Below are 16,005 nucleotides of genomic sequence, written 5' to 3'. Positions count from 1 at the left end.
TAAATTTTTCATCCTTTTTGTGGTAGACATGAGAAGGAAACTGGGAAACATATAGAACAGATATGGGAGAAGTACCTCCCAGTACCTTCTATGTGGATGAAGGTGGGGGCTGTGTCTTGTTTTATTACCCTGTCCCCCTACTTCCTACCCCCTCTTTCTAGTACAGTGTCAAGCTAATTTGCTGAGTCTGTGTGTATCTATCCTCAATATCTGCTTGTTGAGTAAATGAAGGAGTTCCCCTTCTCTGGAGTGTCCAAGCACTGGCCACCTGACCACTTGGCCAGGATGTGATTGAAAGGAGTCAAGCCACAGTGGGATGGCTGGACTCTAACACCTTGAAAGCCGTAGCAGCTTGAAAAGTTTTAGTTCTAGCCACAGCCCCAGTGGTATGTGAGAAGCTTTTAGGTAGAAGATGGTAAGCACTTTAAACATGCAGAGTAATGTTTTTATTTGTATGTGAATTGAAAAATGTAATTAGAACATCAGACCTTCAATTTCACAGATTCTCTTGGTAAGGATGAGGCTAAAATATTAAATAATGAGTTAATTTGTACAAACACGTTAAGTCAATAAAAACTCTGGTGCATGTGGGTCTAGCAAATATTACAGCCACTGGCTCTGCAATGACCATAGTGTGGGAATCCCTGGAATTTGCTACCAGTTCTGAGGTTTGCAAGAGGACCATGAAAATGGCCAAGATTGTGCCATTCTTGGAAATTGCCAATCTTGGCACTATTGAATTTGGGGCTTGATAGTTCTCCATGGTATCCTGTTTAGGTAGATAGTAGTATCCTTGACCTCCACCCACTAAATATGAGTAGCACCCTCTACCTCTCCCACAAGTTGTGACAACTGAAAAGTCTCCACACATTGTCAGATCTCCCCTGTGGGGGCAAAATCAGCCCTAGTGTCTTGAATGAAGGAGCCATAAATAGCCAGCTGGCACCTATCAGATGCCCACATGTTTAAATCAGTTTTAACTAAAATGCATCCTTGCAGAAGTATTTCAGCATATTGACTGTGGTGCTGGAGCTTGAAAACAGAAGGAGGTCATAGTAGAGATCCAGGAGAAGCGAAGATGCTGGTCTACCTTGTGATCAGATATGTTCATGACTTGGCATATGCCTCTATGTCATTGCTCTTATAAAACACAGAAGGTTAATTTATCCTTTATGAGACCCAAATACATTAATTTTTACCACTCTTTAGAACCATCCATGGCTAAGGAAAAGAAGATACTAGAATTCTAGGCTCCAAAAACCCGGGGAAAAAAGTTCTATTTGGGCCAGTCAACAGGCACCAGTGTTTTGGGTTGGTAAAGGAGTGCCCAAGGAAGAGACAGACTCTGAAAAGACTAAAATCTTTGTATTTTCCAACCACTGCTTTGCTTCAGAGGGACGGAAACCACAGCCATTCCATGTTTTCGGTGATGCTCAGTGCTCCACATCATGCCTTGTGATGCTGGAGAGGATACGCAGCTTCTGCTACCTTTGAATGACCCTTTCCCTCCTACTGGACCTTTGTCAAAAGAAAAAGGTGTCTCTCTTGAGGCTGGTCCAGTGAGCCAAATTTTAAGTAAACAGAAATGGAAGGTGCTAAGCAAACAAACTCTAGCCAAATGGAATATCCAAGGTCTGGATGGCCAGCTGCCACTTCTGGGTTGTTTTTCAGCATAGAACCTTTTAGCTGGGCTGCAGAGTTTCAGATTGGAAAAAATCAGACCTAAGAAAACAAAAATCAAACTCCCAGGCTTCATTTCCTTGTCTCACAACAAATCTGTCCCCAAGAGGTCAACACAGGTATAGGAAGTGAGGGAAATACTAGAAACCACCTGATCTGACATTTTTGTATAGGGAGAAACTAAGGCCGGGGGTACATGAAGAGTCTTCCGGAAAGTCACAAAGACAGCAGCACATAGTAGGATGAGTACGCAAGCAAGTCTTCTCTTGACCCAACCCACAGCTCTAGGATCTTTGATTGTAGAGAATTCTTAAACAAGAAGAACCCACGTGCTGCTCTCTGACAGGGTAGCTAAGATCAGCTCTGAATTCATCATTGACTGATGTGGCACTCAGTGGATTGTTTGTGTATAGTAGACGATATGGAAATCATCTGGTCACCCATGGAAATAATTGCTTTTCTTTTTTAGTGCAAAGACACATGGCCTAAGTCGCTGCTGAAATTTTAGACACATGAGCCCAGGTTTGGGACTTGGCAAGAGAAGAGGCCAGATGGGAACTGTTGCCTTACAAATTGAAAGTCCTTTGTTTTAGCATGAAACAAACCTGGCCTCAGCTAATCTACAAAAAAGAAAAAAATAAGTGGGGAGGGGCTATATTATAGGGCCCATTTTGATAATTATTTTTTTGGCACAGACTACTGCTTTGCATCAAAAAGCATTCTGGGTTTCTCATATTAACAAAATGACATCCCCAAAGCCAAAAACTCCAAATGCAGCTATTAGGGACTTCTTGGAGTACTTGTTTAAAGTATGTTATTATGGTGTTGAATGTCTCTATAGGGGCGCTACTTCATCCCCCAGACAACCTTATGGATTAAAGAACAGATTAATTCAACCACATCTAGCCTCCGACAGTCCCTGTCTCAATGGCTAACTGCTTTAAAGTAGCTAACCCACACGAGGTTCAAAAAGTGAAAAAACTGAAGGGCTGATTTCAATAGGTAATTCATACCTGATTATTAATACTTGTTTTTTGTAAAGTGCTTTTATATGAAGACCTAGAATGATTACTATAACTCACGTAGGGGAATAAAAAAAAAATGGTGATTCGCCTCAATTCATCTAGCAAGGTAATTCAGAGTAAGAAAGTGCCTCGGGAAGGCCTGGTTTTTATTTCCCTGCTAGAGCTGTAGGCAACATTTTATTTCTTTCATGCATTTTGAAACATTTGCTATCTGGTGGTTCTCTTCCAAAATGAATTCAAGGTGAATTCATACTTATGTTCCCTTGAAAAGGATTTTTATTTAAAATAGAGTCTGGCCTCTCCTGATCAGTCATTGTGGAGATTTGAAGATGATTATGCATGTGCACAGCCCACGGTCCCCCCCCCCTGCTTTCTCTAGGGCAGTGATTCTGGACCTTTCTTAACCCAAAGTCTCCCTTGTGGAATCTGATGGAGGCTCGAGAGGCTCTCTCAACACTATGAACCCATACAGGGACGCGAGGTTTTGTGCTACACAGAAACTGTAGATAGAGCTTTGGAATCTGCCCTGATAAGATTTGGAAGCACAGAAGGTACTAGAACTGGCTCCCTCAGGAAACTTGAGACTTGAAATACAAGCTTATCTGAGAATACCAAAAGTAGTTAACTAATGAATAAAAAATAAAGATCAAGTCCTTCGTTCGATTATTAGGTAGCTAACTTTCTCCATAGAAGGCAAAACAGAGACAGTCAAAGAATAAACAACTATGTTGCCGGCAGGAACTAGGGAACTAGTCCCACCATCTTGCTTTAGGTCAGTCTGGTGTGGCCAATGGGGAGGCCAAACCGTGTTTTTCTGAAACCCCTGTTGAGAGCTCTTCTTCCTGCTGGAAGCTGCGCCATGAATTTCTGTTGCTTCTGTGGCCATTAGACTTTGATTTCCTCCTTATCCGCATCATAATTACATGTGTATGATCTAAACAGAGGCTGAGGGTTCTTCTTTATGGAGAATACTAATCAGCATTCATTTTCCAACCATAAGATAACTAACATAAATATTAACACATTATTTTAAGAAATATGTCCTTATTCACACATATCTTTAAACAATGATCAGTTATCACCGTAGTCTTCAGGTTCCTACGCTTTTACAGACCCTCCAACTCGCAGGTTCTCAGTTCCTATACTTAAGAAGGACTAAAGTGCTTTGCTCTCTGTAGACAGAAAGTGCCACTCAGGTCATCTACTTTGTATGGGGCTTTGGTTAGAGGCCAAGACACCACATATGCTGTTCATAGCAGTGATTGGTGCTGTTTTATTGTGGCCTCTCATGCAAGCAAAAGCTTTCTTATGAAACAACTTGGGGTGTGCCAAGTACTGTAGGCAGTTAGTTCCTTGTGATTGTAGAAGCCCAAAGAACGGAATTGAACGTGTTTTTTTAAGGAAGGGGCCTTGAACACTTTGTGCCTGGGAGATCGAACAATGCCTAGAAAAGGTGGGACGGAGCAGGACATAGTTGGGGAAGAAACGGAGACTAAAATCGACCTCTCCAAGATGGCTGCCAGGTGCGATTTTTTTTTTTTTTTCTAGACGTGTAAGAAAGCAAGAGAATCTTGTTTTATTTTATATACTTATTTGTTGTTTCCTAGGTTACAGAAGATTATGGGAGGGTTTAGTAAAAATTGGAGCTTGACTCCATTCTCTAAGAACGATTGTCTGCATTATTTGCAGCAGAGATTAGGGTGCAGTTGTCTCAGCGGTTGTGATTCTAGAAAAGTACTATATCTATAATGTAAATGCAAATAATATGACATTTCATTTTGAGGCCAAAAAATATATATATATGTTATGTTATATATATATATAATATATGTATATATATTATATATATATATATGTTTTCTTTTTTTCCACTTTCAATTTTGGTTTTGCTTATTTTGTTTTAAAGCTTTATTTATTTATTTGCCAGAGAGAGAGCAAGTGAGCGTGAGCAGGGGGAGGGGCAGAGGGAGAAGCAGGCTCCCCGATGAGCAGGGAGCCTGATGCAGGACTTAGATCCCAGGACTCTGGGATCATGACCTGAGCCGAACGCAGACACTTAACAACTGAGCCACCCAGGAGTCCCTGTTTTTTTTTAACTAGGGGTTGCCTTCTATTTAACAGTCTAAAAGTAACTTTCTTTTACACATGCCATTTTAAGCAGAGGGAATTTGGGAAAAGCAAGGAAGGCTGTCTGAATTTAAATGGGCATGAAATCAAAGAGGAAAGAACTGGTATTTAAGGCTACAATAAGTTGTCTTATAAATAAAGTTGTCACACTGACCCAGAATTGACAAGGGTCAATTTTGGTTTCGATAGGGCCCCTTACCGATCACACTCCTTTGGAAGTGGGAGATGCAATTCACCCTCCTGAATGTTTTTGGATTAAGAGCAATTAAGTGATTTATATGTCATTAATGCTAATTTCTCTGATAGGCATTTTTATTTTATAAAATTTGGAGAAGAGAAAAACTTTCCTAGATTAGATTCTTACTATTTTGTTACTTATGTTACTCAACATTTGATTACTTATATTTTGCAAATGAATTTAGAAATGTGGGGTAACCTTTAAAACAAGTTTCAAAAAAAATTTTTAATTAACTTTTAGAATCCCAGACTTACTTTTTTAGGTGATAAATACATGCCTGAAAAAGCCAGGTTCATAATAAAAGTGTAGATACAACTTAATGACAGCAATGTTAAAACACCCTTTTTTGTGTGTATGTTTTTTTAAAGTCTCCCACATGTGGAGTACAATGTCTGGCAGCCACAAATGAATATTGGCCAGAGAAAGGGTAATATTTATCACAACTATAAATTTATGGGTTGTTTGAGATAGTGCTATGTTTACAGTTTACTTTTATCAAGTGGAAGCACCTTAGAACCAACCAATCTATTCTACATTCGTATTTGTAGACAGTGGTGCCAAGTACATTATTCTACAAAGCTATGAATCGGTCTTTGTGAATTACATAAAGTGGAGATTCGAGGCACTTATCTAAGTAAATAAGAAACACACACACACACACACACACACAATCCACAACACCCTGTTATTGATGGTGGAAAAAGTTTATTGACTGAAATTAGCCAAATTAGTTAATGAGCCAAACAAATTAATTTAATTGTAGCCAAAACTTCATTGCCCCTCACCTTCCAGGGCTGACCTCATCCACCAGTAGAGGATCAACATTTGTTCCATGTGCTTCCATACCTTCTACTAAGCAGATGTCAGGCAGGGATGTGCTCTGTTGAATTATAGCCCATTTGACAATTCTTTTGGGAAATCTGGTGGTAGATGGGTTGGCTTATTCTGAAGACATTTCAAGCCACTAATTCTGCCACTCGGTGCTCCCCAATGCATGTGCAACATTCACTTTCTTCACATATTAAATGTCAACCTGAGCTTATCAGTGTGAAGATGATTATTATGAATAGCTAAATTCAGTGATTGCTCAGTATGGGCTAGGCAATGTTCTCAGCATTTTATATCTATTGTCTCATTCAGTCCTTACAACAACTCAAAAGAACTTTATTCTGGTTTGATCCCCAATTATAAACAAGGTCTCTGAAGTTCATCTGGCTTACATTTCCTGCCTAGACTCACCCAGTAAGTGTCGGGTGAAGATTCCCACCTAAGTCACCTCACTCCAGAGTCCATCACCTAAAGGGTATGCTCTGAACTTTTAATAGGATTCAGCTCTAGAGTTAAAATATGGTCTTTTCAATAAGTCCCTGGTAAATGTGAGGACCAAATTAAAAGGAAGCTACACATTTTCAGGTGAATCCCATTAAATATTATCCTTAATGTCATTGAGACACAATAGAAAAGTTTGCCAATATCACTGTTGAAAGTGCATGGGGACTTGTATTCTCTGGTCCTTTCAAACATTTTTGATATGTCTCTTTCCAGAATGAAGTGTCCATGTTGAAAAATGAGGTGGCACAGCTGAAACAGTTGTTGTTAACGCATAAAGACTGTCCAATAACAGCCATGCAGAAAGAATCACAAGGATATCTAAGTAAGTCATTGACTTTTCTTCTTTTCTTAGTGTCCAATTTTTTGCCACTAATTTTGCATTGGATTTTATTGAAAGAGCAAAAGTAAAGTGTAGATTGCACCAGGGGGATCCCTCTTTTCTGACCCCCTCCCCATGCCCACCACCTCCCAATACCTTCTGGCTAGAATTTCCCTGGCATTTCACATTGTAAAATCCTATCGAATTCCAGTTCCGCAGCCAGCAGGAAAATAGCTTGCGGGAGCCCAACTACCAGTGGGCTAGCCGTCTTCCAGAGAAATCCAGGGGCTGGGTAGAGGCCTTGGGGAAATCACATCCAATGCCTTAAGGTATGCTGCCTCTTATTCACTGGGCTGAAAAGCTAGTGACTTGGTCTTAGTTTTCCAATAAGTAAAGCGAATCCCTTTCTCTAGACCCCAGTTTCTGCATCTGGAATGTCAATAAGTTAAATGCTAGCTGAGTGGGGGATGGTGGGAGGAGCAGGGATTCATGGCTGAAGGTCAATTTATTTTCAAATAATTTTTTAGATTGAGCAACACAGATTCTCCCACCACATGTGAGTATTTTTCCACATTTGATATATGGATGGCTATTTGAAGATACAAACATGGGGAAGTTTACATCCCAAGACTCGAACACATGAAATCATGTTGCTGGTACAGAAAGCATGGCTTTGCTTGTAGCTATAAAGTGGGAAGGCATAGCTTTTGACTACAGTTTAAAATAAAGTTTTGAAATTAATGTCCAGGAGCAAATGTGTGAAAATCTTCTATCTCTAGTAAACGCATAGTAACGTCTCCCTGAGTAGCCCACAGGTCCACCCAAGAAGAGCTATATTGGTATGTGTGTGTGTGTGCTTTCTCCTAGGTCCAGAGAGCAGCCCTCCTGCCAGTCCTGTCCCAGCTTGCTCTCAGCAGCAGGTCATCCAACACAATACCATCACCACTTCCTCCGCTGTGAGCGAGGTGGTGGGGAGCTCCACCCTCAGTCAGCTCACCACTCACAGAACAGACCTGAATCCCATCCTTTAAAATCTGCTGGTGGGTCAGACCTTGCCTCCAAGAAGAGCTGTCGCATATCATGCGTCCTTTCTTTTAAGGGCATTTTTAGAATTAACTCAGACCTGGAAGACTCCTCAGCCCTTCAGAGACTGGCTTTCATTTTTATAGTTATTATGGAAATGTCGTCTTTTATACTTAGTTATATAAGAAAAAAAGGGAGTTATGCAATTAATTAATCTATCAGCTTGGGAAATGCTTTGGTGCTTTTCTCCAATTTTCTGGTACCAGTTAACTTGTTTATAAATTGAACTCTTTCTGTATATAGACACAGTTTCATTCTTATCAGTCCAACCCTTTGCTTGAAACATCGAACCTTGTTAACCCGCAGCTTTTAGCCAAAATGAGGCATAACCTAGATGTCAAGTAAACGGATGCGAGGTAACTGGGTGGTGAGTCTCATGACATTGTAACACACGTCGAGTTTGTGCTGTGATGTCGCCAGAATTCCAGCTAAACACAGAGCATTTTCCATAATTTTGTCTCTTCCTACAAAAAATCATAAGATCCACTGATGTCCAAATAAAGCCACCAAGCCTCTCACCCCCCTCCACCTCCTCCCCTTGGTCCACTTCCTTGAATTATCCTCTGATTTCCTCCAATCTTCCTTTCCATTTCCACTTTTTCCCGGGCTCCCTGTGAACTCTTTATTTTTACTTTCTGCTGTTTTATGTTTCCCCCTTTAGAATTGCACGTAAAAAAGAAAATAATGCTTAAAGAGGAAAAAAAAGCAAATCTCAAAAATATGGATCTAGCCATTGCTTTCCTTGCCCATGACCCACAGCTGGAGTTCATTCACCTCTTGCTTTTTACAAAATAGTAAGCAAGAGATGTTTAATGTGCCTGATTTAATGTTTTTAATAATCAGAGCAAATAAAAGGTGGCTTAGCCATAGGTGAGGCACTGTTGAATGCCAGCTGTGGAGACACCAGGGAAGGGAGCCTTCTAAGCCTCGATTGTGAAGGTCCAGATTATGATGCAGGCTATAACATCACACCCTCGAATTACAACTGGTTTATATGGCCTGTCTATAAGGTTGAAAATCCATGTGCTGTATAATAATTCAGAAGGGCTCTATTCACTACACATATTGCATTGTTCAATCATCAGCTGCTAATAGATTAAGATTTATTATTATTTTTTCTCTTAAGCCTATGGAACTGGCTCTGCTGTTCTGGTGAGTGAAAGTAGACGTACCACTGGAGGAACAAAGAGAAAGAGAAAACCTAATGTTTCCACAGGGGTGCTTTCAGCCCTCCCAGAACAGCCAAAGCCTTTGGCTGCTGAAAGAATCCCATAGATGTGGCTACTCCACTCTTCTGAATAATTCTAATTTATATTTCCAAGAACTTTCATTGACTTGCCTATTACGGAAAGTAGATAGTCCCGAACCACAGTTGTGCCTCCTTGAAACAAGCCATTCTACTGTGTCAATGTTTTAATATCACATCTCACAAGTAACAGGGACTAATGTTTCCCTCTAGCAGTCTAGACAGGTGCTGGTGTTTCATCTCCATTTGAATGCTTGACCTAACATGAGAGATTGAGTGTGTGTGTGTGTGTGTGCACACGTGTGCACATGTGTGTATGTGTGTTCATGGGATTTAAAATAATATTATTTTACAAAAGGTGTAGCTTTTATAAGCGTTCAGGAAAGGGAAAGACATGTATGGGTGTGTGTCTATGTGTTTATCTCTCACTATAGCATAACAATCTATTTTGGAGAAAAAAAATATGAGGGTCATGAAGCATGATTTTTATAACTAGTTTCAGTTTTATTGAAAAACTTACTTTTCAAATCAGTATTTATCAGCAATTTTTTTTAATGTATGTAGTGCTTTCAAAAGAAAGTTTTGAGTGTCCAGAGAAACTCATGACTGGCTATGTGATCTAGAAATCCAAACAAAAGCAAAAACAAAACAAACACACACACACAAACAAAAAATTTTTTTAAAGAAAAGAAAAAAGTGTAAAGGATTTTCTATTATATTTTAGACAAACATATCTCTTTTTAAGTATTTTAAATACTGAATCCATAGTTGTTTTATTTCGCATCCCAGCAGTAACAGCTGAACGGTTGAACCTAACTGGCTTCCTAAGAAATATTTAAGATATATCTGTATTCTGATATTAAATTTAATTTTTTCAAAACTCCTTTCTAGGACCATGTATGTGTCTCTCTAAAAAAGAAAAAGAACTCATTGAAATGTTTGCTTGGGTTTTAAATCTTTTTATGTTTTTCTTATTTTTTTCTTTAAGTAAACAAAAACTTTTCTTTTTTTACTGCATGCATAGCATTTAATGAAATGGATTTTTTAAAAATCCACGGGTAATATCAGAATGTCCAGGGAATGGGCTGTCACTAAAATTATGGTTTACTTTACTTCTGTTCCACCTCTTGATTGAATATTTAGTTGTTAAGTTGAAAGCCTCTGTAGTGAAGAACTTGCTTGAGTTTTCTTAATTCAGCAACTTGACAGTTTGACTGATGTGCATTATATAGAGCTCAATTATGTCTGTTTTTTATGCTAAGTAGGCAAACCAACCACACACACACGCACACACACACACACACATTAGCAAACGGCCCTCAATGTACAATTAGAATAAACTGTCTTCTTGTTATATTTAGAGCCTTTAGGTATGTTCATTAGCAGTGTGGAAATACAGTAAAATGGAAGATGCCAGCTCGTTGTCAGAGTGTCTTGAAACCCTGAACAGAAAGGCTTGTTGGTCAAATCCACACTCAGCTTATCAATATTAAGTACTTCACTGGAAGGTCCAGCCTTCACCAGACCATGGAACAATCAGTCTGCCTGAAAAACCCCTCTGTGCCCTCCATTTTTTGCCAATCTGGGAAAACATCTTTTTTTCTGCCCCATTCTCCTCTCACACTCAATTCCTGGGTCATCCGCCTGTATCTTCACCGAGCCAGTGTAATGACCTTCAGAGCACCCATCCTGAGGAAGGAAAGGCCCTGCAACACCGCCTCTCCTCATTCGTGTGTGGTTTTTTTTTATTGGCAGTATCTGCCTTTGAAGTCACTGCCAGCCTACCTGAAAATTTCTACAGTGCTTCCCTTGCCTTCTGTGATGGGACCCGACTTAGGTACCCCGATGGCATTTTTACCAGGTGATCCTAAATTGAGGCGTTCACTTTGTATTTCTTCTTAAGACATTTCCCAACATATGATGCCAGGACAGGTGGAGTAAATCCTAACTAAGGATGAACGTACTCATTTTAAAGTCTGTCTTAAGCTGATGTTTTCCCTTTACACCCCCATTCACCCCACCCTACCTCCATGTTAGTGTGCGCGAGTGCCAGTGTTCACATGGCCCATGGGAGATGGCAGTTTCTGTGGTGTCACTGAATGAACGGTGATAATTTGGGTGACTCACTTGGAGCAAAGCTCTTTGGAGCCTAGCTGGTCAAAGAAATCAAATGCAGCACGTGTTCTGAACAGAGGGGTGTCAGTGATGGATGTTCAGGGAGTTGGGTCGCTGTTATGTCAATTTTAGTGTGTCAGTTGAGTTTGCCATTAAAATCTGAAACCAGCTGCGGTGAAAGACCAGCCTTTGGCTGGGGAGTTTTAAGCATCAGTAACTGCTATCAAACTAGCCATCCAGTTAGGATAGAATGTGCTTGTTTTTGGTTAATAAAAACCATCGAAGAAAATATATTTGTATGTATGTGTGTATACAGTGGAATTCAAGGACCAAAGCAAAATTTGAACAGGAATCTATTAATTTAGAATTTTATAAGATATTTATTAATAAATGTTATTTTGAAACATTCCATTTGAACAGTATTCTTCTGTAGGATCTACTTGTTTTTAAAGTATTAGTTCATAATAAACTACTCTAGTTGTGTATATCTTCATTTTTCAGGGTTTCAAATGGCTATTCTCCATCATATGGTGGAAGTATTTTGCTTAGATCTCTGTGCATAGAAATTTCAAGGATTTTTATTGCTCTGTGAGTTATTTTTTAATCTATGTTCTGAACGGTTTTTTAAAACATTCTTTTCTCTTTTTTTCCTTTTTTTTTAATTCTTAAAGTAAGCTCTTTCCTTTAGGAAGCAGAGTTCAGCTAAAGGGAATCAGTAACTATAACTGGAACAGCTTTCTTATAAAAGTGTAGGAACTTCATCTCTGCTTCTCTCCACCCCACCCCGATTTCCTAGAATGCCTTGCACTATTCAGCTTCCTTAGTGCTCTCTTTGTCCAGTCCCAAACAATGTGCCGTAGCTTTAAGCCATTCAAGTTCCATTATGCAGTATATCTGAGAAGGAAAAGGAAACAACCCATTTAAATTTGAATAAAACTGTGCCTATGCGAACAGTAGCAATTTAGAGTCTCTCTTCTGCTTTTAAAATAATTTATATTTTAAAATTGCACTTTAGCTTTTTCAATCCCTGTTTCTCTGGTTCTTTCTCAAAGACCCTCCCTTTCCTCAGACTTGCCTTCTGCTCTCCTCTTTCCAACTCCCCACCCTTCCCCTCAGGCTCTGAGCTGCATCATTCAAAATACTTTACAGAATATTTGCACCAGGTACATGTGCGTGCGTTCCTTAGTATCCTAGCAAAGACATGTTCCTCATGTCAGCCTAGATGAAGCCTGCTACGAGAAAACCAAGGAGAAGAGCCAGTTTATACTCTTTAACCCTTTATTCATAGCATGTTTTTAAAAAAATGTTATATTATGCAACAGATGTGAGGCAGCAGCTAAGCTATACTTAAGAATTTTCTATCTCATCCTCCAAACCAAAGTGTCCTGAATGAGCCAGGAGACTTACTCTTTTGTGCACCATGGTGCATGTGGACTGTGGTCCCAGCCGTCGTCTCTCTGAGGCTGCGGAAGTAGGAGCGGCCCTATTTCATTCCTGGGTCTCAAAAATACAATGTTGCCTTGTGACATAATTAGGGACAGCACCTGTGTTTTACAATGATAATCTGAGAAAGGACAAGAAGACACTGAGCAATAAACTTACCAGTAAAATTCAATACCAAAACAAAGAAATGAAAACAAAAACAAAAACCCTAACTCATGATGTTGTGAAAGTGAAAAAGTGTATGTCCACTCAAAATATTTTACTATTTCTTGTGGAGTTTTTCAGTGATGTAATGCTTATAGCCAAATTGCTTAAAGAGTGTTTATATATTTTTTTCCTTATAAATTGTCTATTTTTTAAAAAAAGAAACTATTTACCACAAGTTGAAGAGGGGGGTAAGGCCAAATTGCCAGCATTTGTTAAATGATTAATATTCTTAAGTGGCACTCTGATACGTTTCCAAGCTTATCATCAGAGGGGAATCAGTAACGATCAGCTCTTGTATTTCGACCAACTTATAATATGTAGCTCATTAGAAATCAGGATTTAGAAAGCTCTTCATAAGCCATTTAGAATTTCCTACCTTGAGTTTCATATTATAGAACTTTCTAGGATTTTTTGAAAAAGAGAATTATTTTAGCCTCAGGACTGAGAATGTGGAATCTGAATAAATTAGCTTTAACTATATTGTTAAAATCTTATGCACAATAAGCTCATTAGACTCTAGTTGGCTCCTTTAGAATACCGATGCCATTGACAGGAGATAATGGAAGGTATCAGCCTTGCTGCAGTGAAGGGAGCTTCAGAGAAGTGGTCCTTCCCAACCAGCCAGCCAGTGGAAGAGAAGACCTACTCACCCTCTTTCCTTCTACAATCTGCTAAACACACCTGCCTCAGAGAGAGGAGTTCTGCGTTTTGAGGTTTGGCTTAGATAAATGATAAGCTTGAAATCTTCTCCCTGGAGAGGACCTGGGGTTTAGGATCTTCTGAAAAGGCCCAGAAAAATGGCTCTGTTCAAACACAACGTTCTAGGACAATTGGAATATAAATATTATCCAAAACTAGAACTTTAAAAAAAAAAAAAAATTTTACCCTTGTGGAAAATAAGTGCTAACTAAGGAAGTCCCCCCACCTGCCCCCACAAAAAAGGTGCTGTCACTTTAAGTTCTGGACTGGGGGGGTTGTTTGTAATTGTAAACAGCAAAGCATTTATGTTTGTCTGTCTTATTTGTAAAGCAACCACCTTCCTTACTGGAAGGAGAAAAAAAAATTGGGAGTACATACATGTAAATACTTGCTACAGCATTTAATATGTTCAATTTTATGTTAAGCTTTTTGTTGCATCGTGAACACATTTATTGTTACCAATGGACAATGAGTTCATGAAGACTGTTCAACTAGGTCAGATTTTACATCTCTTTTGAGCAAGAGGAGACAAGATTTTGTGCATTTGTACAAATGTTAATAATATCACTGCAATTCCAATATAATAAAGCACTCAAATGCAAATAATACATGTAACTTTTGTATGATGAAATTCGGGTTTGGGGATAATGGTATCTGTTCTACACATGGTCTCATTCCTGCCTTGTAAATCAAGGCTTGGTCTTTCAAGGTCATGATTCTCTAGGGACAGAAGGAGGTGAGATTTTCTCCTTCCTAGACCACCACTGTGCTCCCACTGCGTCCTCCATCCAACTTCCCAGCTGAGGCCACCAGTCTAACACATTCATAGTGGGTTGGCCACACAACTGAACTTTGCTTTGGGGCCAACAGATTTTAGCATTCAAGAAGAACAGCCAGCATAAGTTCATATTCAAGATGTCTAGGAGCCAAGAAACACATGCTGGCCACTCAGGTAATCAAATTCTGGAGTTCTCTCCTTGGCTTCCAGAGAAGTCCTAAGGTCTTAGCCCCTTTAGGTATGCACTCTTCGAGGTAACTCCCTCCCTTCCTTCCCTTCTACTTTCTTTCCCTCTGCTTCTTTCACTAAATGTTTTAGTCACTCTTCTCTTTGCCTTACATTCAATGTCTGACCCATCAGCGTAGCCAGAATCAAACCACCACAGATCTCTGACTTTACTATTATAGCTTTGTCCAAATTATCAACACCTCTCACCTGGATTATTGCAACACTCTCCTAACTGGCAGCCAGAGGGAACCTTTGAAAAGGGAAATCAGACTGTGTCCCTCCACTGCTCAAAACCCTATAAGGACTTCACCCCTGGTTCAAAGCAAAAACCAATTTCCTTACTCCGGAGTCTATAAAGGCCCTCTGTGACCTGCCCCCTCATTAATTCCCTGAGTTCATCTCCTCCCATTTTCCTCCCCCACCCATCACCTCTCCAGCTCCACTGATATGCCCGAGATTCCCCAAACATTCCCTCTACCCAGAATATTCTTCTCCCAAATGTGAGCATCACTTCCTCACCTGCCTCCCAACTCTTTAAGCCTTTCCTGACCATCCTATATAAAATTACTCCACCTTCAATTCTCGTTCTCACCTGCCTAGCACAGATTTTATTTTCTATAACGTTTACCAACATCTAACATAATTTTTTTTTTATTGCTGTTATTTTTTTTAATTGTCTGTCTCCTTTAAGTAGAATGTAAACCCCACAAGAGCAAGGGCATTTTCTGTTTCGTTCATCCTTATGACCCAAGATCTAGAACATAACACAATGGGCCCACAAAAAACATTTGGGGAATGGATAAGCTTCTGTTTCCTTTCTGTCTTCTTTCTTGATCTCAGAACACTCTAACCCAACCACCTGGTCCTGTGGCCACAACAGTCATATTTTAAAATCAAGTACCAGGATGTGTCATCTGACACATAGCCCGACAGGATATTTGAAATTGGGACAGAAACAACAATTTGGGTGGAGAAGATGACTGCTGTTCTAATGGTAATCCCATCTGTTACATTTACATTAGACCACTCACTACACTCATAGTTCCCGAGAGAGTCTTTCTAATGCCCATCCCACACTCATTTGCAATTTCAAAGCCATTACTATTGGTTAAAAAAAAATTGTTATGATCCCACATTTATACTTTGAAGATAGGCAGCTCTAATCTCCATTCCGTTTCATCCCTTTGTCTCTGGAGCTTCATAATGTCCTTTTATCTTACATTTGTTATTGTGGTCAGTTATTGGTTGGTCCCTGGATCACATTTTAATTTTGCATTACATATTTTCTTATCCAACAAAAACAGTGTTTTATCAACACAACCTGCCTTGTGGTTTGGAACCTAAGTATCTTCGCTATGAGATCATAAAACTCCAAAGCACAATGAGCCCCCTTTTCAAAGTAATTGAAAACAAGACACTTTGTGAGATCTCTTCCCATGACAGTAATGCTGATTTTATCAAAACAGGCATGAAAATTAGGCCTCA

The 16,005-nt window shown here is 39.5% G+C and overlaps 1 protein-coding gene and 1 long non-coding RNA gene across 4 annotated transcripts in view; both read left to right on the top strand.

Moving 5' to 3' along the window:
* The window catches only part of CREB5 (cAMP responsive element binding protein 5), a 398,292-nt gene extending 388,952 nt beyond the window's left edge, over window positions 1-9,340 (top strand). For all 3 annotated transcript variants that reach the window (XM_032872500.1, XM_032872489.1, XM_032872511.1), the window contains 2 exons: window positions 6,616-6,724; window positions 7,589-9,340. In XM_032872500.1, the coding sequence (XP_032728391.1) occupies window positions 6,616-6,724; window positions 7,589-7,752 (273 nt within the window). In that variant the 3' untranslated portion in view covers window positions 7,753-9,340. The remainder of the gene's footprint in view (window positions 1-6,615; window positions 6,725-7,588) is intronic.
* Window positions 9,341-9,727: 387 nt separating this feature from the next.
* On the top strand, window positions 9,728-14,129 carry LOC116876396. The gene is made up of 2 exons (XR_004384385.1): window positions 9,728-11,156; window positions 11,204-14,129. It is a non-coding gene; the product is annotated as an uncharacterized LOC116876396 (long non-coding RNA).
* The last annotated feature ends 1,876 nt before the right edge of the window (window positions 14,130-16,005 follow it).

Source organism: Lontra canadensis, unplaced genomic scaffold, assembly GCF_010015895.1.
Source record: "Lontra canadensis isolate GAN:19392208 unplaced genomic scaffold, GSC_riverotter_1.0 scaffold2, whole genome shotgun sequence".
Classification (NCBI taxonomy): Eukaryota; Metazoa; Chordata; class Mammalia; order Carnivora; family Mustelidae; genus Lontra; species Lontra canadensis.
This window is presented reverse-complemented; position numbering and strand designations above follow the sequence as displayed.